Source organism: Gasterosteus aculeatus, chromosome 17 (genome assembly GCF_964276395.1).
Source record: "Gasterosteus aculeatus chromosome 17, fGasAcu3.hap1.1, whole genome shotgun sequence".
In the NCBI taxonomy this organism is placed as follows: Eukaryota; Metazoa; Chordata; class Actinopteri; order Perciformes; family Gasterosteidae; genus Gasterosteus; species Gasterosteus aculeatus.
This window is the reverse complement of record NC_135705.1, coordinates 6,347,471-6,371,578: the sequence shown is the minus strand read 5'-3', so window position 1 is coordinate 6,371,578 and position 24,108 is coordinate 6,347,471. Positions and strand designations below refer to the sequence as shown.

The following is a 24,108-nucleotide window of genomic DNA, read 5'->3' as shown; positions in this document are numbered from 1 at the left end:
CAGCCAAACCGAAGACAAAAGGCCGAAGTTCTGTGAGTTGATAGTGATAAAAGTTCCTGTTGCGCCAGTGAGTTGTTGCAGTTGTTCACATTTAAAATGCTGGCTGGTAGGTAGACAGAAATGGAGATCCTCCATATTTTGCCAACTAAAGACGTAACAAAATAAAAGTTAGGTTTTGACTAATAGTAATTCTGTATTCGCTGATGTACTGAGGAGATTTCATCCTACATCGCCTGCAGCGTCCCCGCGCTCCGCTGAGCCGGAGGAGAGTCCAGGAGGAACCCCGAGCGGGCGTCTCGCAGGCAGACCCGCTCGATGGGGACAACGGACGACCCCTCGGCCCCGAAGGAGGAAGACCTGGAGCTCAGCTTGGAGGAACTGCTGGAGGTCGGCTCGGTCTAGTTTCAGCTAGAACTCTATAGCGCTGTGTAGCATGCAGTGGGATTGTGGGTTTCTGTGCAGCTGCTACCTGGCTGGGACGTCCATGAGGACCATGCATTTGTCTTCGCGTAGGTCCACGATCAACTATCATCATCCGTCTCTTTCTGTGTTCTACCCCCTTGCGCTCCAGGTACGCAGATCGCCACGGCGCCGCGCCGCCCCGCGGCCCAAGATGTGCAAGCCACATTGCATCCGTCCCGTGGAGGACGTCACAGAGGACGAGATTCAGCTGGTTGCAGACAACATGACCGAAAAAGTCTACAACAGAGTCACAGTGAGTTCTCAGCTGGGCTTTTACCTGCAGGTCTCTCTTCACTGAGGTGTGTTTGAAGGATGCCATGTTTTTTTTTTTTTTTTCAGGGCTCCACATGTCATCAGTGCCGTCAGAAAACGGTTGACACAAAGACGTGCTGCCGCGCCGAGGAGTGTCGCGGGATTCAGGGTCAGTTCTGCGGACCGTGTCTGAGGAACCGATACGGAGAGGATGTCAGGAAGGCGCTGCTTGATCCGGTCAGACTGCTCGCACACCGCCACGCGCTCCCCACACGTGTAGAAGTTATAATGTTGCAATCATTGTTTTTTTAGATTCAGATTTGTAACAAAAGGTTTGAAGAGCGATTTAAGTGCAATGCATGCTGCACATGTGGCATTCGATCCAAGGTTGGATCTTAAAAGGTCCCGACTGTGTAAAATTCATTCAGGCCAAGAAATGCATTTCCTGTGTTCACTCGAAATCATGGCTTGCATGTTGCACGTTATCTTTGTTTTGTAAAACTGCTGAAATGGTAGTTTCTCTGTCGTGTTGTATTACCAAACTTCATTCGTTCATTGATTTTGTTTTGTCTATGAAAGTCATCGGCTACTCTGCATCTTCCACATGGCAGCCCTCGAAGGAATAAACCTCAATGTTTTCTGGCACACTTTTACCGTTCTGATTAAAGTCATTTTGCCGTTTCTAATCCCCCCCAGGAGTGGAAGTGTCCTCCCTGCCGCGGTATTTGCAACTGCAGCTTCTGCCGGCAGCGAGACGGCCGCTGCCCGACCGGCATCCTGTTCCCTCTCGCCCAGTACCACGGCTTCTCCGACGTCCACTCTTACCTCAGCAGGTGGGAAACCACATCGGCTGGTTTTAGGTCACTAAATTGGTTCTGGTTAAGCTAATCCAACTTTTTTTGAAAGCACTAACCAAAACATTTCTGTCGACAGCCTCCGTAAGAAACTGATGAGCGAGCACAACGATGAAGTGGTGTGATAGTTACGCGCTGCAGCATCTTTAAAGTTTGTGATTTGATAAGAAATAAAGTTTGTTTTAATCATGAGATCGTGACACAAGTTTGCAAAGCAGAGACGAGAGTATTCAGAATTTTAATCCAGCTGTTTGCAATTGCAGCAGTTGTATACACAATATAAAATCCCTTATTTAAAATGGGGCAAAGAAAGATAAGAGCACTTGTTGTCTGATAAACTTGGTCTATATTATAAAAGGAGAGCATTTAATTGGTGTTACAATTAACTTAATTTAATTAAGGAAGACGAATTCTGAAGCAAAAACTTAACTGGTGAAAAGTATTGTTCAGAAAGAAGGAAATCATTGACAAATATTTTGCAACTTATTTATTTGGCCAACCAAGAGATGTGTGTCCGGCGCTTGCCTCAAGCTAGATCTTTTCCAGTTAGAACTCTTAACATTTCGCAAGTAAAAATTAATAGAACGTTCACGAACCAAAGAAAGACTTTTTGCTTATAAAATGAGTATTAACCTTTGGTTTTAAGCTTGCATATTTATGAAATCTGGACATTACAAAATACTTCTGACCCGATTAAGTTTTTCCACCGAAAGAAAACGGAAACTGACGTAACTGCAAAGAAAAATATACCAACAAGAAAAAAAAAGAAAAAAAAAAGGTACTGGAAGATCTGGACTGTATAGAATACATTGTCCTATGACAGAAGGTTCTTAAATTTAAACATTTATTCTACATATATATATATATAAAAGTAATAACAGAAGATTAAGATTGATTGTGCATGAGAGGTTCATACAACTGAAAGGCAGTCTCTTGCAATCATGTCTGATGATCCTGCCTAAGCTAAGAATTGCTGTAGCCTTTACATTACCAAAAATATATATATACATAAAAAAAAATCAAAATGTTGCTATGACAAACATCAAAGCATGATGGCTTGAGTGTGTACCTACTTAAGAGGTTAAAGGGTTATTCTCAGGACTTCAGTGCCCTGACATACCTACGTCCTCACACTGCTTAGTGCTTCTGGCTCGGTCTCCACCTTTAGTATTCCAGCCCTCTAAACGCTTCCCCCTAAAAACACCTCAATATTTTCCAATTATACTTTGTTCGATAGAAATACGAGAAACCATACAAAATATTTCCTGCACAACATTGTTACTTGTTTTAGGGGTGAAGTTAGCATTACATGCCAGTTAGCCTGAGGGGGCGAGGCTGATACAGCAGCCCGGGTGGGAGAATACCTGAGGTGATGAGGGACAAGAAGCGCACATCCTGGGAAACGGGGGTGAGGGTCTGACCTCGTCGTGCCATCTCCTCATTAAGGAAGCTCGTAGAAAGGGTTTTGGTAGCTCCCAGTTCAGCGTCAAGGAGGCCGGTCTGTGGGCGTGTCTTTGCGAGCACACCGTAAAAGGGTAAAAACGAGTCTCTGTGTGGGACAGATGTCGCTGTAGCGCCATTTCCATTCAGGCGAATCGGGATTTCACAATGACGTTTTTGTCCAACATTTTCCTTCAACACCACAGATTTCTAAACACGAGATGGAGATCTGCATTCCCGCCTCAGTTCTCAGATGCAATAGGGGCCGCTGTTGCGTCTCAACGTGCCCTTTTTAACCCCAAATGACGCCCAAAAGCCCGCCCCCCCTGCTTCTCCTCCGCCGCTGCCCTTAGTAGCTGTTGGCATTGATTTGGTGAAGGTCCACTTGCATCATGTTGATCCCACTGTTGGCTAACCGGGCTATGCTCTCTGGAGATAAGGTTTCCATGGTGACGATGGTGTGCTGGTCACTGGCTGACATGTTTCCTGTGCTGCCTTTCGTGTCCTCTGAAGGGGAAGCGGCGTCGGTTGAGATCACGCTATTGCTGGCGATGGCTGCTTTCTTGTTCAGGTGGGTTTTGATGTGCTTGGAGAGGTGATCGCTGCGCATGAAGCGTTTAGGACACTCGGTACAAACAAACCTTTTTTCACCTGGGAAGGAAGGAGAAAAAAATAAAGTATGAATCAATAATAGCTGCACAGTTTTAGATGTATGAAGGTTTAATGCACTATAGAATACATTTACAACAAAGGTAAATGCTCACCTGTGTGCGTCCTCTTATGGCGCTGAAGCTCATCCGAACGGGTAAATCGTTTACCACAAAAGGACCAGCTGCAGACGAAAGGTCGCTCTCCCGTGTGCCAACGCAAGTGGGCCCTCAGGTGGGAGGTCTTTCCGTAGATCTTCCCACAGCCAGAGATGTGACAAATGTGCTGCTTCTTCTTAGTTGGGTCCCTGTTTTATGCAAAAAATTAAAGATTCATGGTTAATGATTTTTACCTGCAGAAGGTCACCAGTAATATAAATTTGTTTCTCTGAGGTAGTGTTAAGAGGAACAATGTTTAATCACAAGTTGTGCGGGACTTACTGTAGGTTTCTAAACTTTTACATAAATCACTAAAGACCGTTGAAACTTGCACCAACAAGTAACCATCATCATATCAAAACCAGGCAGTAAGATTAACATTTCTAAAAATACAATAAACTCTGAGAAAACTCTGGGTGCAGGAAATGTTTAAAAATAAATCATGTATTACTATAGATCAGTGGTGCCCGAACCCGGTCAGGGCCCCCTTTTAGGTTATCGGAACACAGGCACTCTGCGCATGTGCTCAGGTCGGTTTCGCTTTTGTGTTAGGGTTGGCGATGAATCCCCAACTCCCCTGTTGCGTTCAAAGGAGGGCTGTTGTATTGCTTTAGACTGCACATGTGTCCTTAAAGGGGTCCAAAGACGTACCGTCCCTCTCCGTCCTTGCAGAAGGGGCAGGTACAGGCTTCCCTGCGGTTGCGCCGCCCTTGAGGTTGTGGGCTTATATCCCCCTCATCCATTGCTGTGCTCTCGTCCAAACTGTCTCCGCCTGCCTGCAACCCTTGTTCTCCTGTCGTGATGGAATAGAGAAAAACAGATTGATCATTCAGGGCTAGAATGAGATTTTTTGTCTCTGCTCATTTCCTCAATCAAGTTAAGAAAAAAAAAAAACAACATCCCGGTTCTTCCTTGTAAAAAACCCAGCTTGATTCTTGTATCATTTATTCATTTGAATCCATTTAAAAAAAATGAATATGATGGTAGGGAAAACACTGCTGGTATTATGAGTGGTTTTGTTAAACAGTCAACACAATAGATGTAGAACCCTTTACCCTTCAGGCATAACTACTATACTAAAGTAAATATTTGTATATGTCAGCAAAGACAATTTCAGTATGAAGTTGACGGGAATCATTTTACAAAAAAGGTAATAATAGAACGAATCACATCCATTAAAAACAGATCAAGAGTCCTCTCAAACATCACGAATGACTATCAAACCTATGGTAATGTGAGTAATAACCAAATAGACGGGCATGGTTATGATAACGGTTGCTACAAGATGGGAGGGGCCAAGTTACACCCCTACTCTGTCAGAAGTTGTGGCCAAGCAAAGAAAATGCAGAGCAGGAAATGGCTTTGAAACACTGGGCCAGCTGAACCGGTTATACCAGTAGTGCGCACACACACACACTAAAATCTAGAAATACAAGACACTTAGAGTTTCAGTCCTGGGGAAAGTGGGCGGAGGGTTTGGGGGGCAAGTCAATGTAACTTTCAAGATATTTCACACGTTTACTGAGCTCCATTTCCAGTTACTGTAAAGCTGAAACTTTATTATATGTTAACATTGGTGGGTTATCAGTATTGCTGCAAAGAACTTACCAGGTAGTCATAACCAAAAGGAAATATAGATTCAATTCAAAATAAAAGCAAAAATGGCAAATTCGAGAAAAGCATTTAGACCAAATAGATCTAAAAACGTGTACAATCCTGCAAAACAACTGTCCACAATTTACTGCAAAGTGCTTTCTAGTAAACTCTTGTCAATAAGGGACACTTGTTATGAATATAAATGCAAAGGTTAGCAAAATAGAATTTGTAAATTATTTTACACAGAAGAGGATACCGACTGACCTCCTGAGCTGGTGATGGTGATGGGAACGGTCTGCAGCTGATGCATCTGCAGCCCAGAACCTCCGAGTGCGTTGAGATTTATGGTTTGGATACCTGGGATCTGTACCGTGTTAACAGATACTCCTCCAGCTCCAGAGGAACTTTGGCCAAGTTGGGGGAGACTTTGCATCGGGGCCAGCGTGATCTGTGGTCCTGTCGGACTCTGGATCTGAATGGTCTGCCAGCTCACCTGGCCATTGGGGCCTACCGTACGGAGGAAGATGGGGCCTGTATTCGGCATTATTTGAAGATTTTGAAGCCCTTCCTGGCTGAGAGTCGGCGTTGCAAATACCTGAGCGCCAGAGGTGGCAACAGTACCAGCCTGGATGGTCTGGAGGGATGTTCCCCCTTGGATGACCTGCTGAGGCTGAATAAGGATTTGTTGCGGCTGCTGCCCGTCTCTGTTGTCCGGCTGTATCGGGACACCCAGAGTGTTCTGCTGGAATGTCCCAGTCACCACGCCATTGCTGTTCTGCGTTTGAGTCATTCCATATGAAGAGGCGGCTTGTGTGGTGACAGTGGATGCACTTGTCATGTAGCCCGCCCCACTGGACACTGGATGCTGCTGTATAAGATGGTTTCCCCCTGTATCCCCTCCACCGTTTGCCTCTCCCCCTCCGTTTGTTCCAGTGCTGACGGGCAAAAAAGTAATGTTTCCGTTTAGCGACACGGGCATATTTGCCAGGAACTGGGGCTGGTTTTGTAACATCCCGTTGCCTAAGCTTATATTTTGTATGGGGATGGCTCCCTGAAGGAGACTGGGCATCGTTATGATGTTTCCTGCAGCACCAGCTCTGTTGGTCGCAGCGATGATCTGCTGGCCATTGGCAGATGATACTATCTGAAACTGCTGGCCTTGTCCTGCGGCGGAAGATACAGCAGAATCCTGCTGAGTATGTGCCAACTGCAGCGTCTGGCCATCTACTGTCTGAAACTGGGGAATAACTTGGTATTGAATGTTGGGCATCATACCTGATATGGTAGTAAGCATCTGCTGACCCTGCATCGATGGAGCCTGAGCTACTACATATTGCTGTGGCTGATGATGCTGCTGCTGTCCCTGAGTACTCACTATAGCTGCCGAGGGTGACATCACCTGTCTACTCTTGCCTATGTCTGATGTCATCACCCCCGAGGAGTCGGTGGTGATGGTGTTGGTACCGGAGGTTGTGTGAACCCCAAGAGGGATAACCTGCCAGCCGTTGGCACCGGAGGTGAAAACACCGTGGTTTAGGTCCAGCTGTTGCTGCTGGTTTTGATCTGCAGGTGAATCGTTCTCTCCTGGGGTGTCAATTCTACTACACGTGGCAGCCAACAAGGCAAGCGGAGATGGCTGCTGTGAGTCCTGGAAATGGAAATAAATGTGTAGTAAGTGTAAAAGAAGAAAAATATTTTTTACAAAATGCATCTTAATATCTTATATATATATATATATATCTTATATACATATATATATATATATATATATATATATATATATATCTTATATACATGTTAATGTTGAAGCAGTGAGGAAGAAGTTTAGAAATACCGACACAATTCAAAATACTATGCTAAAAGGAAACATTAATACCAATATTGTGATACTGTGAAACTATATTTTTAGAGCAGTTTTACAGGCAACCTTATACACCGTTTTACAATTAAACAGTGTAAAATTTTAAATATTTTACGGAGTAAAATAGAAAAAAAAAAAAAAAGATCAAGCAGAATTACTGCACGGGTAATTTTAAATATTAATAGTAAAATATAGTTGGGCCTGAACACTAATGGCCATTGGACAATTATTAATTCATTAAGTTATGATTTAAAATATGTATTTTTTGTGAATTCCAATAGAATCCCGCTGTGGGGCGGCACATGGCATCAAACGGACGGGCAGAGGGGGCAGTAGGAAGGCGTTCGATGGGGAGGCAGGGTGGGAGAGCATGGGAGGGACCACGTCTCTTTGGCAGAGAAGCGGCGGGCTCGGCTTCCCCTCCCCCCAAACCCACCCATCTCCCTCCCACACTTTATTTTGCCCTATAAACTGACACACCGCCCAGGCCACCCCCCCTCCGAGGCCGGCCAAATGGGCCGAGCGAGACGCACGTCGAGTGCCGCGGTTCGACGGAAACACCCCGTGTGGGCGAAATCTACCTGCCCATTCTCCACCCCAGTGACATGTGCTCCGCAGAGAAAGTCAACAACCGGTACCAGCTCAGACAGAGACAGAGAGAGAGATGAAATCCATGCGAAATAAAGAACACGGGCAGTGGGTGCGAGCGGGGATCGTAGTCGATGTTGCCCGGTTGACGAATCATCCGATTCGGCTAGCAGTGGGAGTGCGGGTAACCTACTTGTGAATTCGTGTTTCGCTTTTGACTGTAGCCTCCGCCGCTTTCCGCAGCGGCCATTTCACCCTGCTGCTGATCTGCGGAAGAAGAGTTACGTGAGATCACTTCTGTTGAAAGTTGCCCACATTTGAAACCGCAGGAACCAAACTGTTAACGACGAGGAGGAAAAAAACGCACGGTGGACTTCACACAAACGACTCAACTTCACACAGTCTCACGTAAAAAAAGCAATAAAAACAATTACGGGAGGACAATTTTGGGAAAATCCATGCCACAAGTGATCGCAGGGCCAGCTAGCCTATTAGCTACTACCAGGAACTCAACACAACAAGCGACGTTAATGTTCAGTAAAACTGCTAGCGTTTACGTCACGGTTTCAACTGAACTACCAAATACCACGCAGCTAGCACAAATGTACTGCTGAAGCTAAATTATTGTGTAATCATGCCGTTTTGACTGAGATCAGGAGATGCGTTACTGTTAAAGAGTAAGCTAGCTTCAATAGCCGGCTAAATATTGTTAGCAGAGTGTCGACAATTAACGTTAGCAGGTAAGCAACGCTAGTTGGTCACTTTTTAACAGCTTGAGACGCTAGCTGGAAAACAATGAAATGTCATACTTATAACAGTGAATACGCGTAAAATATGTATTTCAATTCTGCTTATTGTTGGTAACTTAACGCCTCGTTCACAACATGCCACTGAGTTTGGAAAAAGTTCACTTACTGCTCATAATTTGAAGACGGGAGGAGTTTCTCTGCTCTTTTTTTCGGGTTGACAACTTTTCAGAACTTCACACAAACTTGACAGACTCCCCCTATGAAGGAGAGAGGCAGATGCGTTCGATTTATGGACCTACGTATCCCGCAACATTCGAACATTAACCAGCAAACAGCTTTTACTTTTACATTTTAAAAGTTGGTGGTATAGCTTTTCAGAATACTGTATTATTTACTAGATTTTACCAACTTAAACCACATAACACAATCCTCATCGACAAACGAAGTTTCCTTTAGGATTAACTTCAACGCAAATCCATCATCTTCCCGTTATTTGGCTTAGAGTAAGCACTTTGTTGAGCATTATTCGTTAATTTCGAACTGGAGTTGAAATAAGTTAAGCATTAAGTACCATTAATCCAAACTATAAACAGGTAGTTAATTGCGTGTTTAAGTAAAGTCCCATTTATAATACACCTACCATTCAAATGTATTTGCTGTATTAAAATGTTAATTTCTAAAGGCAGTTTTTTTAGCATTAATGGACCTTATTATCATTATTTGGAAGTAACTGTTAATATGAAAATAGTCAACATTGATTGTGATCGTGTTTTGAGACGCGTTTACTGTACTTTTGCACCGTCTCTTTACACAAAAGAAGCGCACCCCACTGAGAGGGATCGTTGCTTTTCTCCAATGGAGTTGTTCGTTTCTGCCAACGAGGATCAACTAGCCAATGTAATTGGCTCAAAGGCGGAGAATTGGGCGGGACCAAGCACGGTAGGTTGAGTCCCTGAGCATGATTGACGTTGGGTTATCTGTTTTCCGCTTAAATGGCGCCATTAGCAAACGTGATCCCGTAAATACTGACGTTCATCTTCACTCTTTCTGTGATACTGTCCCGTCACACCCCGCGTAGAGACGCGAGGCCCCATCTGTCGCTTTGAACACGGAGGTGGGGAAGGAGGAAGGCTGATTCGGTATTTAAGTCTTGCCTCCGTGGCCACTGGCCACTCCCTGGTGGCGCCTTGTGGGCTGGGAAACAGCGAGGAGGCGGGAGGAGTCCGCCCGGGTGGAGGAGAAGAGACCCTATCACACTCAAACGCTGGCTGTTACCGCGCTGGGTGGAGAAAAAAGGGCGCACTTGTAGGAGGGTTTGTGTGATTGGGATGTGCGAGTGGGCTGTCAGTGAAGCAGCACATGTGCCCATGTAAACAGGAGGGAGGGTGGAGTCCATCCTCAGGGCCAGGCCTGCATCCACCCAACAATACCGATGTTACTACTGTGTATACTAACACAATACATATATATATATATATACTAATAATAATTTGCTGTACTAGCACGCACACATACACACACAGATAAATATGAAAATTAATAAAATTAGAGAATTATTTTTATACAGCAAAAACAGCAACTATAACAGTTTGATAAGATAAGTGACAATATAATACTTTAATAGCAGCGAGTCAGCAAGAAGGCAATGAATGGTTTATTATTACATTACATAACAGGTCACTTAGCTGACGCTTTTATCCAAAGCACTTAAATTGCATTTTTGACCCATGGCTTATTACATTTTGCCAGGGGAGCATTTAGGGGTTCGGTGTCTTGCTCAGGGCCCCTTCGACATGGGACATGGAGCAGCCGGGGCTCGATCGATCGATTATTGATGCGTTACTATCAAACCAGCCTACTATTGTAGTTGATATTGAGCTGATTTTAATTAGAGTTGACATTGTTGGGTAGTTTAATCATAATAATGCTTCATATTTTAAGCCTATCACATTTGTGCATGTACAGCAAGCCTCGGTGAGCACAGGTGTTAATAACATCTCACAGTGCTGCAACATGCAACATGTTAAATATATTTTACTTAGGTACTTTTCTCAGTAAATATTTTTGCGTTATAGCGTTCGTTACAAATACTACAAATGTTTTCTGTTTCCAAAGAAAAAAAAAGTTTTCTTCCCTTCAGAAGCAAGAGAAAACATAAAGAAACGTGTCAAACATCGGATTAAGCACACACAGCTTTCAAGTGAATGAATTATACATCTAACAAAAACCAAATGAATAACAAAAATCTGCAGAAAATTGTGCCGAGAACAAATGAACCTGTTCCTGTCACGTGGGAGCGTCTTGTTTCCCCGCTACTCAACGATGATGTACATATTAAATGTGACGTTGTAGGAAATTCAACCGTTAAGCAACCGCGACTCCATCTCCTCCTTAATGTGCACGCGCGCGAATCCGAGACACGCGGATCAATCGCTGGACGCGCGCGCGCGCGCGCGTGCGGGCTGGAAGCTGCGAGCCGCTCTGCGACTTTGCAGAAGCGTGCGGATCACTTTGACATCACCGGAGGAAACAGGAAACGAGAGAAAGCGACGCTGCGACAGAAGCGAAACCTGCGCCCATGAAGGTAAAGCTGGTGCTCTTCTTTCTCGCTCACAAGCCGCTCGGTTTTAATAAGTTAAGTAACTTTTAAGAGGACTAAGTAACTTTTAGGAGGACTAAGCTGATAAACTGCTTTTAAACACCTTGTTTTTCTCTCTCGCGGGTTTATTGAGCAAATTATTATTTTGTTGATGAAGTTAGGCCAATACCAAACAATGCTGTGATCATCACAACGGAAGGAAACGTTCAGACTTTCGACCATATATGCGGATGCAGTATTGATTTGCACATCTTATAGTTTGGATCTATTCATCATGATTGTATATTTTCTAAATGGCTTGTAGGGCTCATGGTTGGACTTGTTACATCAACCCTTTGCAAATTTGGACATAAGTGGATTTGGATTGATTTATCTGTCGATGTTTTTATATGTTTGTCTCTTACAGACAGTTCTAATTTAAGTCTAGTACAAGTATACAGTATATCATCTTTTATGTGCACTCTATTTGAACATGCATTTTTATTATTTTTTTAATGATGATTTCGGTTTCATGCACCTTCACACTATGCAGGTGTTTAATCGTTGATTCAAACTTCAATCAAACAAACCTGAATCTGAATCTTAATTCATTCATTTTGATGTGTGACTTGTCCTGAGCATTTTGTTCAACTTTGCCGATAAAAGGATTCCACCACGAAACAGCAAATATTGTTTTATTGTAAAAAGATCCGCTTTTTCAACCAAACATCAGCAAAACCACAATCTGGTCTTGCACCTCTTCAGCTTGGACCCCGGCGCGTGACCCCGCCCGGCTGTCTGTGAGCGATGGAGAACCCGTCGTCCACAGTGAGGCGGCGAGCCTGGATCAACAGCAGCCGGCAGGGGCCCACTGTGGAGGAGCCGGGCGTCCCCCCTTCCGCCTCTATAGCCGATGACGATGTCTTTTCCGACGGTAGGTCCAAATTTACGAGGTGACGGATCCGTCCGGGGTCAACGGTTCGTGTAACAACCGTGTAAGTGAAGTGAGCCTGATTAAGCGTATGCCCAGTTTAACAATCAAAATGCTATAAAATGGTACATTTACAAAACGTGGATTACTTCTTTTACACATATTGTTCAATATGATCACAGGCTGAACGTCTTCATAACGGAATATGTTCAAAGCTGGCATTTACATTCCGCTTGTTTTGTACATGACTTCCACAGGATGCTTTACAGGAAAGATTGAGAACTGGCTCCTAAGATGTGGGTGAGTCAGCTTGCTTGACTACTTTTTTTCTTTCTTTTTTGTGAGATGTAACATTTTTGAGCACATGAGGACCAGGTGTTCTACAAACAGTGTAGCAGACAGGTGGAAACTCTCTGAGGTCAGGTGTAGATGGTGTGTTAAGGTCGCAACGGCGTCGTTTTCACCACAACAGTATGCGTTGAGTTGCTGTTAAAGTTTGGTACCTTATTTTAGATCTCCAAAAAACACAATGTTAATGAAAATCAACCACCCAATGCCTTTCTAGGACACGAGAGGATGCAGACAACGAGTTCTGCAATCCCAAGACTGTTTCACCTAGAAAGCACACAACTTAAGCCCTTTCGTTTTTTTTTAATGTCCCTGTAGTTTAGATTGTTATATAACCAGACGGAAATGACAGTTCCTGTTATAGAACCGACAATTCATTTCTGTCACCGAGAGGGAGGCTGGTCGTCAGCGGCGCGTCAGCATCTGAGGGGTGGCGTGATGGTTTTATGCTTTCTGGGAACTCGAGAGGAAAATAACCAGATCATTTTTGGAGGTGTCAACCATTCGTTCCCTTGCTCGACAAGGGAACATTTACACAAGAGGAAGTTGACGAACAGGAGCAGCCCGTGGAGCGCTGATTAGGGAGTTGACCGCACAAGCCTGCTTTGTAGCTCTGCAATCGAAACGATGAGGCCGATGCAAATGCGATGACTCAGTTATTTATATAAAATGAAGCATGCAAATAGTACTGGGCATATCGATGCATTAAATGTTGTCATATATATTACAGGTCAGAGGAGAGCAGTCAGCGGAGCTTTGGTGAGTATAGACTGCAAGTCATGATGTAACATTTACCAAATCTTTAATGCATTTAATACATTTAGTTTGCATGTTATAAATGCAAATTAACTTAAATGCTTAAATTATTTTTTGAAATCATGTTCATATACACCAACGTTTTATAAACAGTGTACTTAAAGTATCATAAGAAGAAAACCAATATAATTGGTAGGTTGTACATTACATTATTATACTGGTTTGTACTTTAACTCATTGTACATTAAAGTTGAATAAAGTTGTAATGGAAATACCTCAAATTAATTTAAGTGCAGTACTCAAGTCAATAGGTTCTATCCCAAGGACGACGCATACAAGCCAGTTTTGAAGACAGGAACTTTTGCGTTCTTCAGTTGATCATTTTAGAAAATTTAGATAATGTGGAACCATGTGTGAAATTACTTAAATCAATGATAGTGTGCCTTTTCTCCAGAGTCTGTGCTGAAACCCAGCAACTTGGATGATGAGCTCAGTCTTGGAGCCGATGGTAAGTACGCACACACACACACACACACACACACACACACACAAACAAAGAGACATAGAGGAAGGTAACAAAGCAGGAAATGTAATATAGGAAAATGAGGTGTGCATCATAATGTGCATCGTCTGCTCAAGCTCTCATTTGTTTTGTGCAGACAGAGATGGACCCATCTCTTCATATCAGTTGTAATAAGTCAGATACGTGTCCGGTGTTTCGCCGTGTGGCTCTACCTTTGTCAAGGAAGATGCTTTTTGTGTCTGGAGGAAAGTTCCCATCTTTAGAAGTTAAGGAATCGTAAAATAGCTCTAAATATATAATGTAACCACGGCTTTACATTAGACAATGAATACGGTTTGCATAACACGGTCAAAACATTGCACAAGCAAATATGTAATCTAATCCACATTCAGATGCAAATGAACTTCTTCTGGAATGATTTCTTTCTTGTTTCAGCTTCTTTGTTAAATGTTGGAGAGAGTACACCTGAAACTGAGTGAGTAGCAGCTGCACCATGAGGAACAAGGAACGCCCTTCTATTATATTATTGTATATTAGTTTATGATCCATGTTGCTTTAATCATTGAGTGTATTTTTAAACTAAATATCACTTTTAACACAGAAAAACAGAAGTTATTTAGAGGACCTGTCTAATGTTTTGCATGTTTTAGTCAGATTCCAATGGACATGAGCTACACTTACGGTACATATGGCAGGACGAATTTAATAGCGTGACTTTACAAAAATTACACTTTACAAAAAAATGTACAAAAATGACTAAAGCTTTCACTTCTCTGTTTGTTCTTCTTCTCGTTAAGCGTCGCACAGCATCCCGCCACCAAACAAGATCCCAGCAGACCCACCAGGTCAGTGGACGACTTCTTAGAAGTAATAAGAAAATGCATTATTATTAAGATACTTAAGAGGGGACTGTTTCGTTCAAAGCACCCCTCGTCGGAGACTATGCCTGCCGTCACTGAACTTGGGCCACAGCATGGCCTCGAGCTGCCTCTCCTCCTCCACCTGCACGTCAAGGTGAACATATTCTTTGTTCGGTAAGATAAATTCCCCGTACAAACATACAGGTTTCCCGTTACTCCTTTTGTCTTTGCACAGCAGTGTATCGGAGATCCTGCAGCTGTGTTCGGAGGACGCCGAGGAGACGCTGTACGAGCTGGGCTTCGGCCGCGATGAGCCGCAGGTCACCGTCCGCATCCCTCCGCGCTTCCTCCACTTCCCTTCTCTGTCCGAGGGCATCAACTTCCGCGTCTTCCTCGACTCTCAGCTACGGCGGATAAGAGAGGAAGACCCCAGCCTCACTCTTGCTAGTAAGGCCATGGAAGTACATTCTACCATTGTGGTTGGTTTGGGGGATGAGAAGAAATAACTCAACTTGATGTTGCCGATGACGCTTTTTATTCTCACCACAGGTCGTTTCAGACAAGTGCAAGTGCTCACGTCAATGGCCAACGCGTTCTACTCCCTCTACTCCCACGTGTCCCGCACTCCCGTGCAGAAACTGGCCACGCCGGAGTTCACCTTCTCCTCGTCTCCCGTGGAGAGGATCGACCGCTTCAGGAGCGCCGTCCGCAGCGAGCCACGTTCGCCCGTGGAGAGGCTCAAGGACACCGTCTCCAAGATGTGCCTCTACACAGGTTCTCCTCGGGGGTCCGACTCCACCTCCCCGCAGGCCTCGCCCAGAAAGAGGTCGAGCCTCGGCGACGTTGTGGATATAGTCCTTCTGAAAGTCAAGACTGGGGCCACCGAGAAATTGGGTTCGGGGTTAAGCGACAGGAATAAATCGGCCGTGGACGTCAGGCTCACGACGCATGGTGAGACGCCACGCGACAGCGAGGTGGAGGAGGAAACGCAGCAGGCCGCGGCGGACACGGACGGTCTTCAGGAGGCCAATCCGATCCGTCATAAGGAGGTGAAGGGCAGTAAACAAACAGATAATGCGGATGCCGTCATACCAGGAGACCTTGACAGGAGGACTCACAGTGAAGGAACGTCCTCGGCGTCATTGACGGAAGAAACTGCGCAAGAAAAAGATCATCGGTTCATTTCCTATCAGTGTGACACAAGGACTGCTGATCCGAAACCAGTTGCAAAGATTACTTACGATCTAATCTGCCCGCAGATAGTGGAAAGTGTTCAGCAGAGGCCTTTTTGCTCTCAGGACACACATGGTACAAAAACAAACGCCTCACCTCCAGTGTCCTCTGAGACTGGGAGCATAGATGGATCACGCGCGGGCTCACATGGGCCCGATGCACAAACCGCTGTCTCTGAGCCTGATGCCGGGTCACTTCCTGTCCTGGTCGCAAGCGTTAGCTACGCCCAGTGCTGCATCACCGTGACGGGCTGGGAGGGGGACAACGTCTCGTCCACTGTCCCACCCGTCCAGGCCTGTGAGGAGACATCTAACACGTCGGAAAGGCGGTACCTGAATCCACAGATGCACCAGGGCCTCTGTGACGACTCCAATAACCTGCAACAGACCAACTCCTTTGAGCTAGAGGAGGTAATTGTTGGATATTAGAAATAAACTGACGACCCGGTTCATAAATTAAAAAAACGCATTTAGTGTACACCAGAATACAGCCATGATTCTGAAACTGAGTAATCAACAAAGTAATGACAATCTTGTAAAACCACTGTAATAAATACCTGTAGGGAACCATTGTTCTCAAGCTCGCTGGTGGAGGTCCAGGTTCAGTCCAGGTTAAAGTTTTACAAGAAGGAATTAGCCAAAATAACGTTAGATGGTTCTGGTTCTGATGTCATGGGTAATGGTGCAATGACATGTGTTAACAGTTACAAGTACTCTGCAAACAGTGACTGTTCTAGTTCCACAACATTTTGATCAAACCACTTTGTTTGAGACACTTTACTCCTCTTAAGTTAGATGCAGTAATGTCAGATTTATTTGGGTTTAAATTAATTCATTCTTCTTAAAACAATGTCAAAGAAGAACAATCAAACAATTGTGTTTAACCCTTTTGGTATACCGTTATTCTTAATGGTGCACAATATATTCATACCTGTTGTCTGAACAGGTCCAGAGTGCAGGAGAAGAGGATTTGGGACAATTAGAAACTACACAAACAGCAACCTTACAGTTGTCCAAAAACCATCAATCCAAAGGTAAATTATGGTTTTATTTGTGTGAATGATATCTTTGATAAGAACACATAGTTGTTACAACTCCTTCTTTAGAGTAGTCAATTTGTAGAATCAGAATAAATGAAAATCATGTTTGTGTATTATATTTATTTTTGTTGTCCTTAATGTGCGTACACAGAAATGAACATACAGTTAAAACAAGGATGACACACGTCAGATCACGACAATCATTTGTGGGCCTGAATAGTTGAGACAAATGTGTACAGAAGGGCCGTGTGTGTGTGTCTGTGTCTGAGCCGGTGTTTACACCACGCAGAGCGTGTGTATTTGTCAGCAGGCACATGTGTGACGTGTGGGAGTTGTTGACCGTGTTTGTGTCCTTGTGTAGGTGACGTGGTCCGGGGGGACAGCATGCAGTCAGACAGCAGCGGCTACGCAGACGAAGAAGTCAGCTCCTCATCACCAAACGCACAAAGCAGATGACTGAAAACTATGTCGACTATGCTTAAAATACTTGTGTTACTCCCGGTGCTCGTACTGAATACAGAACATTGTAAATAAGGAATCATTCATAGTAAAACTGTTCAAGTTTAAACACCTGGATGAAATAAAGTGTGGGGAAAGTTTATTAAAACGGTAATTTAATCACTGGAGCTCATATTTTAGTTCATAAAAACAGTTTCTACTACACGACAAAGATGTCAACTCAAATGTATCAATGTCAGCATAGACGAACAGTGTCAGCAACAAAAAAAACTAAATATTCCAGCAAAGGTTCCTTACTTCGTGATCAGAAAAACAAGATGCAGATCTGACTTTCCAGAGAATGAGGTTAACATCAAACTCCCAAAAGGTGGGAGAGATGTACAGAAACTCGGTCAGCCTGATTTGTGCAAGTAGAGCGAATGATCTTCTATTTTTAATACATATTTCAGCTGAGTGCCGGGGGGGGGGGTCAGTAATCAGTCCTTACACCAAGACCCAGCAGGTAGTTGGAGAAAATGATGTGAACATTTACCTCCAACATCATCACAGGAATCATAGTCGGTGACAGAAAAAAGTCACATGGGTTTAGATTATAAATAAACTAATACCAGGCATAAGGTCACAAAAAGCATCGAGACCACGTAATAATGTGCGGCAGGTTGTTTGCTTGGTCATTCAAAGTCAAAGGTAACATGGACAATGCGGAAGATTCACAGTACTTCTTTCTCTCTAATGATCAATTAAAAAATGGTAATTTAGAAATCATTTTTGGTAGTTGGATTTTGAATTGAATTGTAACGTTGTGTAATATTTTTAATTATCCTAACAGTTAAAAAGTGAGAAAAGATTCACAATTTATGAATCAATCATTTTCTGATCCTTCTCACCTTTTATATCTTGTGATGGCGTGTGTCTAGAAAATGAATTACACATTTTAAATCTTTTTGATCACAATTCCCCCAAAAAATACATGGACGAGGGCCAATTAATATACAACAAAAAAAACGGATTTTCTCATACAATCATCTGAAAACAGGGCAGTCTTTAAAAATAATTATCCTCTGAGGTCTATTCAGCAGAGTCCTTTTCTCTCCACGTTTCAGCACATGGCTGGAATTTCTACCATTCATCCATCCATCCTGGATCAGGGAATGAATGAAGCACCAATAATTGTCAATTCCAAGCCCAATTTCTCTAAACTCCTTTGACCGTCTGTTGCATCAGAATTTGTCTGCAGTGATTTTGAAACTCACTGCGAGAGCGCCTGGCCAACAAAAACTGAAAAAAAAACATTTGTGACAAATATGCAAAATGTCAAGGAGGGGTACATGAGTTTTTGGGCAACTAAATCTTCATCTGGAACAATAAGAAATCCATGTGGCTCCGGGAGTCAATTTTGGGCAAAGAAAAAGTCTTGTTTCCACATTTGAGGTAATTTGCGTCGTTTGAATTCATCAAAAAAGTGCCTCCGTCATCCGAAGAGGAAATGTATCCTGGCAGAAGAGAATCTGTGAGGAGGAAGACGACATCACTTCCCTCCGGCCATGATTTTGAGGTACTGTAGTGCATTGTGGGCCGCATTGGCCCGAGCGGCGTCGCTGCTCGGAGCAAATCCATGGCACACTGTGATTGGCTGCGTGGACAGCTCCACTAGACACTGGCACAAGCCACTCAGACTGCGCTCTTCTGAAACACAAAGCAAACGGGTCTTTTTGTTTCATTTTGTTCAGCGAGATTGGACAATAAAAACTGTTTTTTTTCCACCATCATTGCTGCTTTGGAACTGTCTCTGGGAGCTACAGGAGCTCATTTTGATGCTCTACAGTTGCACTACAGCCCATTTCACAGACATAGGCTGCCCCCCTCATTAGTTGTCCTTCAAGCTTTTCTCATGCTGAATTACATATTTCCAAGAAACTAATGAGCGTAACTTTTGAAAATGCATGATTCAAATTATGCTTTTTTTAGTCATGGATATTCTTTTGAACAAAAATGAAAAGGGACTTAATAGTTATGATTCTTCTTCCGTATTCTCACTTACCATAAACATGTCAATGACTGCATATATAATATAATCCAAATATAACCCAGACATCAGCTATAATTCAGTTGCGTCTGTTCTTTTAGTTTAAAAATAGGTATTCCGCTGAAATAAAGTATCAAACTGCAACCACCGATTATCTTCATACAAATGAAACCATTACATTCTCTGCAGAAGATGAGATATGGTTTGTCTGCACTTAAGTGTGGCAAGATGCAGCTTTGAGCCACTTCCTCTATATCTCATGACAGTTATGGTAAACCGTACAGCATTTATTTTACGGTATGTTGCCAGTAATGTGCACCTATGATGATACTGAAGTGTGAAGTTTGTGCAGAGAGTGTGAATCATACGCCCATTGATGGTTTATCATATGCTCAGTGTAAGCTCAACCGCCCCGCTATGTTTACACGCTCCTAACTAACATGCATCCCTTCATCCATGCAGACGCCTAACTGGTGATTTAACCTATAACCAATCAGTCACTGTAGTCACAGTGTGATGCTCGGCGGAAGGGAATGCAACAGCAATTCAAACCAAAGCCACTGTTGGCTACTGACCCAGATCCAGGTAACTGACGTCAAAGCGCTGCTCCGTGGACAGGTCACTCAGCAACGAGCAGGAGTTGGAGTCAGTGGCCGTGCCCAGAGGGTGGCTACGGAGCTGGAGGATTTTCTCTCCAGCAGAGTTACGCAGTGAGTCCCAGGTGCAACTGAAGCCTTTGCTTTTGCCCGTCTCCGCTTTGCTCCCCATGTGCTGTGTGTGCAGAGAAGGGGAAGTTCAGCGCAGTTAATAAATGCTATTGAGATGTACGAGTAAGAAAAGGGGGAATTGAGGTGCCAGGAGAGTAGCTTATTGTATTGTGCACGTGCTATTCAGTGCTCCGAGTCCTCGCCTGAGTAAAGTGACAGGCTGGATTTTCATTAGCCTTGCCAACGGGTGCAAAAAGAGTGAGTTTATTTATTTGTCTATCACCATGTTGAACGTGTCTTCTTCCACGTCGGCGTCGTTGCTGGTCCTCAGGTCCACTGGGACATCGTGTATACGCGATAACATCTTCGCTGCTGCATTTCTCTTGGCTAGTTTTTTGGAGGTTCCGCTTCCTGTAGAACAGGTTGAGACATGTTGAGTAACGTCGCTCAATCAATGATCAGTAGTTGTTGATAAGACGGATATTCATTCAGTACGAAAACGGTAAGCTGAGCAACCGCAGAGTCACCGGTGATTTCCTCTCGATTTCAGCTGCTGTAAACAAAAGTCTGAATATTGCACAGAGTAGATATGATTTAGGAAAACATTTTTAAATACACATTTTACCGATTTCCACAAATCTCTCCACTCTGCAGGTCATGGTGAACTCCTTGCGGTGTGCTGGACCAGACTCCTGGGTGACTGTGTACTCTGGCAAACGCCATCCTTTCTGCACCACCAATTCCTGGTGGAGGAGAATGAAAAACGTAGAAGGCATACAACTGTAAACCAGTCCAATCTTATGAATAACAATAACAAGCATTGACGACGGCAGCATTCATCAGTTGACAATCTGGGTTTATATTCACCTGCAGAGCCCCCACGGGGTTACATTCAGACTGCTGAGAACTGCCTGAGGTCTTCATCTCTGGCTGGGAGCTGTACAGAAGATGATCAAGCTCGGAAGTGTAACAGATCTCCATCCCGAAAGTATAAAGCGCTTAAATGTACGTTGAGTACTGAGATGTTATATTGGCTGATGTTTCCACAATGTTAACCCCCAGCATAGCGGTTTGTGAATCGTTATCGCTTTAGAGGAAAAACCTTAATAAAAACTGACCTGTCCCCATCAGTGGACACGTCAACCGCAACCAAGCCCTCGACTCCGACTCCAACTCCGACTCCGACACCAACACCAACACCAACGGGACCTCCAAGACCTCCCTTGTGCATTTTCAGAGCAGCCTCGGCTGCTTTGTGCTTGGCTGCCTTCTTGCTGGGCCCTTGGCCGGTGCAGCTGATCTCTCCGACGGAGACGCGGAAAGTGAAGTTTGGCTGGTGGGCCTGTCCCTCGGCCTTCAGCAAGTCATACACTGGGGTCTTGCCTATCCGCGTTCCATACTCCTGCAGCAGACTGATGGGCGTCTTTCCGGGATTCACTGCCAGCATTTGCTCAATACTAAATGACGTAAAAAAAAAAAAAAAAAAGAAGACCCAAGATTAGAAGGACTGTTGACTCCGGTTGTTTAAGTTGCAAAGGGCTTAAGACCTTTCAGGAGACATTTTAAAGCATTTTCACCAAAATTACAAAAGGCTTGGAGATATTCACCACCCCAATATAAGACAATCCCTTTTCAAAATGAATTAAGGGTGCAGTCTATCCAGAAACAATGTTCATCTCCTTGAATACAACTAAAAGTGACTATGTATACTAAAAATGTCCTTTACCTCCTTCATATTGTGGCAACGGAAATCTCAGCAGCTCAACTCCAAAATCTTAGGCAAATAAATGAGTACAAATTTTAGGTGAATTCACACTAATTATAATGTTTAAAGCATGATCATTTCATTCATACAAAAAGCTTGAGTATAATGAGACAATATAGGGAAACAATCGATTCAGGAAAAAATGGCAAAAGTTACGGTGTTCAGTTGTAGGAAGGTGTTGATTATACTCTACATTCATTTCCGAGGCTGCAGTTTGTGTTGCTGCTGAATTGTGTTGTGATGCATTGACAGATATTTCTATAACTTTGATCAATGAGGTTGGGCTAAACAACAGAAGCTGCAGCAATGTGAAACAAATAAACTATAATCAAGAGATCTTACTACCAAGTTTAGGTTCATTCTCCAGGGTACTGTGTAGACTACTGTGTTGTGAAGTGCTACACCAAATCACTTGTACACAGACGGCAATGTCTAGATTGAAGACGAATCAATGACACTTAATAATGTTGTAAACCGGATCTCTTGTAATCATACAGGTGGCACCTTATCCTAAAGCTAGCAGAGTGAGGCTTATATACACGAAATGTCGGTGTCCCACGTTAAAAGTAGTACAGCTAATTAGCAACGCTGTGGCTTCATCCCACTGTCCCCTCCGCTAGCCGATGTGCTATACTAGCTTAGCTTCACACCTGGAGCACCCGGAGTTTCTGTTCCAGCTGTCCGATGCTGTCTCGTCGTTCATTCCCTATTTCACGCAGCCAGAGCCGATCGGTATCGGATGATTGATCCGCCCACCGTAACAGAAGCTCGCTTTCATTAGACGGTATTTTCCCAAACAGATAATGAGGCAACGACATGCGAAGAGCAGACCACCCCTCCGCTACGGCATAATGCAGCGGGGCGCTGTGCTGGAGCACAGATATGACGTAGGACGGAGTTCCGCGAAACTCGAGTTCTAATTGGTCCGTGGGCGCTGTAGGGTGGTTCGTTTTATACACCGGAAAGCACCGACATTGTTGCTCGCGTTACATCCACGCGAGGTAATAGTAACGACTATTTCCATGAGGCGGTGTGCGAGGTTAAATGGTTATATTTTGTTTCATTGCGACAGGAACAAGTTGACAAACCAATTAGCGATACTGGAGAATTTAGTTTTCTGCTGTAGAAAAATATCGAAAACTCGAAAGTACAACGAAGCAAAGCTTTAATTCACGTATCTAACATGTGATGTTGCAGTAAAAATAAATAAGTCAACGTTACTTCAGCTATGGCTCTTTTTTTGCCGCTAAAGTAGCTGAAGATGTCAAACTGCAGCTGTCAAGCAGGCTGCATTCGGTGAAAAAGTACTAGGAAATAGACCAACTCAAGTAAGTGCAAGTACCAAGCTGTACCTTTAGTACATGTTAGATGTGTCCGCGTCGCTCTGCGTGTGAGAAATTCCCATAAACACATGTTTTCTGCGCGAACGGCGCGTTGAACCGGACGCTTCTCTTAATTATGGGCTCCAGCAATGAAGCGGAATGTGTAGCGACCTTCATCGCATTGTGGCATCTCGGCGCATCTCACGCGCCGTGACTGACAGCGACCAGAAGAGGGCAGCAGTGAGTCACTGTACGGCTCACCTGACCGGCCTCTCTGAAGGACGCTCTGCGAGCGCTACGGGGCCTCGGTTAATTGCCTGACACCTGTTATCTCCTGTAAAGGAGCCGTCAAAGAAACATGAAAAGTTACACTAGTTTAATAGAGTGATTTATGCTGAAACCCTGAAAACGACAGATGGGCCCAGACTAAACTGGTTTGTTTGATGCAAATATGATAGGTTGTCATATTTTTGGTAACGGCGGACAGAATATATGACAGCTGTCAAAACCAAGCTAATGTGAAATAATAGAGATGACGATTGAGCTGTTATGCAAATAAATGGAAACGCTCCAGACGTAGTCAACATCCAGCCACAACTCAAAGCGGTGCAACACATTGAAAACCCCCAAAATAAACACAATGAAATAATAAATAAATATGAATAAGTTGAAAAGACAACAGCCCCATACAGCTTGACCAAACTGTACCATTTAATGTGTGTGGATTTGAAAGAATGTTGCATTTGTTTATGGTATTAATAGATAAAAAAAGATTTAGGACCGACATCTCTAATTTTGGTGCTGTGTCTTTGCTTAGTTTGGATCCTGGTTGAATAGTCAAACCATTAAAATCCTTTTGGGTTTCAGAACCTCCTTCTCAACTAATACAGCAGCACTTATTCTGTACAATTTCCATCACTTCCTTTATTTCCGTGGCGGGACTATTAATCCCA

The 24,108-nt window shown here is 43.8% G+C and overlaps 4 protein-coding genes across 11 annotated transcripts; 2 read left to right on the top strand and 2 right to left on the bottom strand.

The window, feature by feature from the left end:
* Positions 1-259: 259 nt before the first annotated feature.
* LOC120834888 (cell division cycle-associated protein 7) lies at positions 260-1,760 on the top strand (the record flags this gene model as incomplete). The annotated part of the gene is given in 5 exon segments (XM_078091819.1): positions 260-387; positions 572-715; positions 802-951; positions 1,411-1,547; positions 1,648-1,760. Coding segments are annotated over 5 exon segments (605 nt in total), but the record flags the coding sequence as incomplete, so codon positions are not given.
* A 280-nt stretch (positions 1,761-2,040) lies between these two features.
* sp1 (sp1 transcription factor) lies at positions 2,041-9,858 on the bottom strand. 2 transcript variants are annotated; one of them, XM_040204398.2, is made up of 7 exons: positions 9,639-9,858; positions 8,775-8,865; positions 8,053-8,126; positions 5,675-7,058; positions 4,466-4,607; positions 3,773-3,963; positions 2,041-3,659 (listed from the first exon to the last, which is right to left on the bottom strand). In XM_040204398.2, the coding sequence occupies exons 2-7, from the start codon at positions 8,779-8,781 to the stop codon at positions 3,358-3,360; spliced, it is 2,100 nt and encodes a 699-aa protein (XP_040060332.1). In that variant the 5' UTR covers positions 8,782-8,865; positions 9,639-9,858; the 3' UTR covers positions 2,041-3,357. The 2 variants fall into 2 exon arrangements, with proteins under 2 accessions (XP_040060332.1, XP_077947941.1); XM_078091815.1 differs by lacking the exons at positions 8,775-8,865; positions 9,639-9,858 and adding an exon at positions 8,669-8,747.
* Positions 9,859-10,922: 1,064 nt separating this feature from the next.
* Positions 10,923-17,483, top strand: tespa1 (thymocyte expressed, positive selection associated 1). Of its 4 annotated transcripts, none has more exons than XM_078091817.1 (12): positions 10,923-11,192; positions 11,952-12,120; positions 12,375-12,417; positions 13,196-13,224; positions 13,676-13,729; positions 14,180-14,219; positions 14,542-14,589; positions 14,669-14,758; positions 14,843-15,051; positions 15,154-16,247; positions 16,783-16,870; positions 17,238-17,483. In XM_078091817.1, exons 2-12 carry the CDS (start codon positions 11,994-11,996, stop codon positions 17,330-17,332), a joined length of 1,917 nt encoding a protein of 638 aa, XP_077947943.1. In that variant the 5' UTR covers positions 10,923-11,192; positions 11,952-11,993; the 3' UTR covers positions 17,333-17,483. The 4 variants fall into 4 exon arrangements, with proteins under 4 accessions (XP_077947943.1, XP_040060337.2, XP_077947944.1 ...); XM_040204403.2 differs by having other exon boundaries at positions 10,938-11,192; positions 14,840-15,051; XM_078091818.1 differs by lacking the exon at positions 10,923-11,192 and having other exon boundaries at positions 11,408-12,120.
* On the bottom strand, positions 16,982-23,358 carry tarbp2 (TAR (HIV) RNA binding protein 2). Of its 4 annotated transcripts, XM_040204414.2 has the most exons (8): positions 22,484-22,757; positions 21,795-21,842; positions 21,187-21,525; positions 20,936-21,005; positions 20,694-20,811; positions 20,352-20,479; positions 19,937-20,132; positions 16,982-19,021 (listed from the first exon to the last, which is right to left on the bottom strand). In XM_040204414.2, the coding sequence occupies exons 3-8, from the start codon at positions 21,513-21,515 to the stop codon at positions 18,864-18,866; spliced, it is 999 nt and encodes a 332-aa protein (XP_040060348.1). In that variant the 5' UTR covers positions 21,516-21,525; positions 21,795-21,842; positions 22,484-22,757; the 3' UTR covers positions 16,982-18,863. The 4 variants fall into 4 exon arrangements, with proteins under 4 accessions (XP_040060348.1, XP_040060350.1, XP_040060347.1 ...); XM_040204416.2 differs by lacking the exons at positions 21,795-21,842; positions 22,484-22,757 and adding an exon at positions 23,186-23,358; XM_040204413.2 differs by lacking the exon at positions 21,795-21,842 and having other exon boundaries at positions 22,484-22,725.
* Between the last annotated feature and the right edge of the window lie 750 nt (positions 23,359-24,108).

What these genes read in the sequence shown, in the direction of transcription:
- tespa1 (XM_040204403.2), top strand. Translation starts at nt 11,994, where the DNA reads ATGGAGAACCCGTCGTCCACAGTGAGGCGGCGAGCCTGGATCAACAGC. An exon ending in GAGAGTACACCTGAAACTGA is followed by an intron (nt 14,220 to 14,541) that starts GTGAGTAGCAGC and finishes CTTCTCGTTAAG; the next exon opens with CGTCGCACAGCATCCCGCCA. An exon ending in TCCTCCACCTGCACGTCAAG is followed by an intron (nt 14,759 to 14,839) that starts GTGAACATATTC and finishes GTCTTTGCACAG; the next exon opens with CAGTGTATCGGAGATCCTGC.
- tarbp2 (XM_040204413.2), bottom strand. Translation starts at nt 22,536, where the DNA reads ATGAACGACGAGACAGCATCGGACAGCTGGAACAGAAACTCCGGGTGC. An exon ending in ACCCCGTGGGGGCTCTGCAG is followed by an intron (nt 20,812 to 20,935) that starts GTGAATATAAAC and finishes CTCCTCCACCAG; the next exon opens with GAATTGGTGGTGCAGAAAGG. An exon ending in GGAGAGATTTGTGGAAATCG is followed by an intron (nt 20,480 to 20,693) that starts GTAAAATGTGTA and finishes CCTGTTCTACAG; the next exon opens with GAAGCGGAACCTCCAAAAAA.
- sp1 (XM_040204398.2), bottom strand. An exon ending in CACCATCACCAGCTCAGGAG is followed by an intron (nt 4,608 to 5,674) that starts GTCAGTCGGTAT and finishes CCATCACGACAG; the next exon opens with GAGAACAAGGGTTGCAGGCA. An exon ending in CCATAAGAGGACGCACACAG is followed by an intron (nt 3,660 to 3,772) that starts GTGAGCATTTAC and finishes CTTCCTTCCCAG; the next exon opens with GTGAAAAAAGGTTTGTTTGT.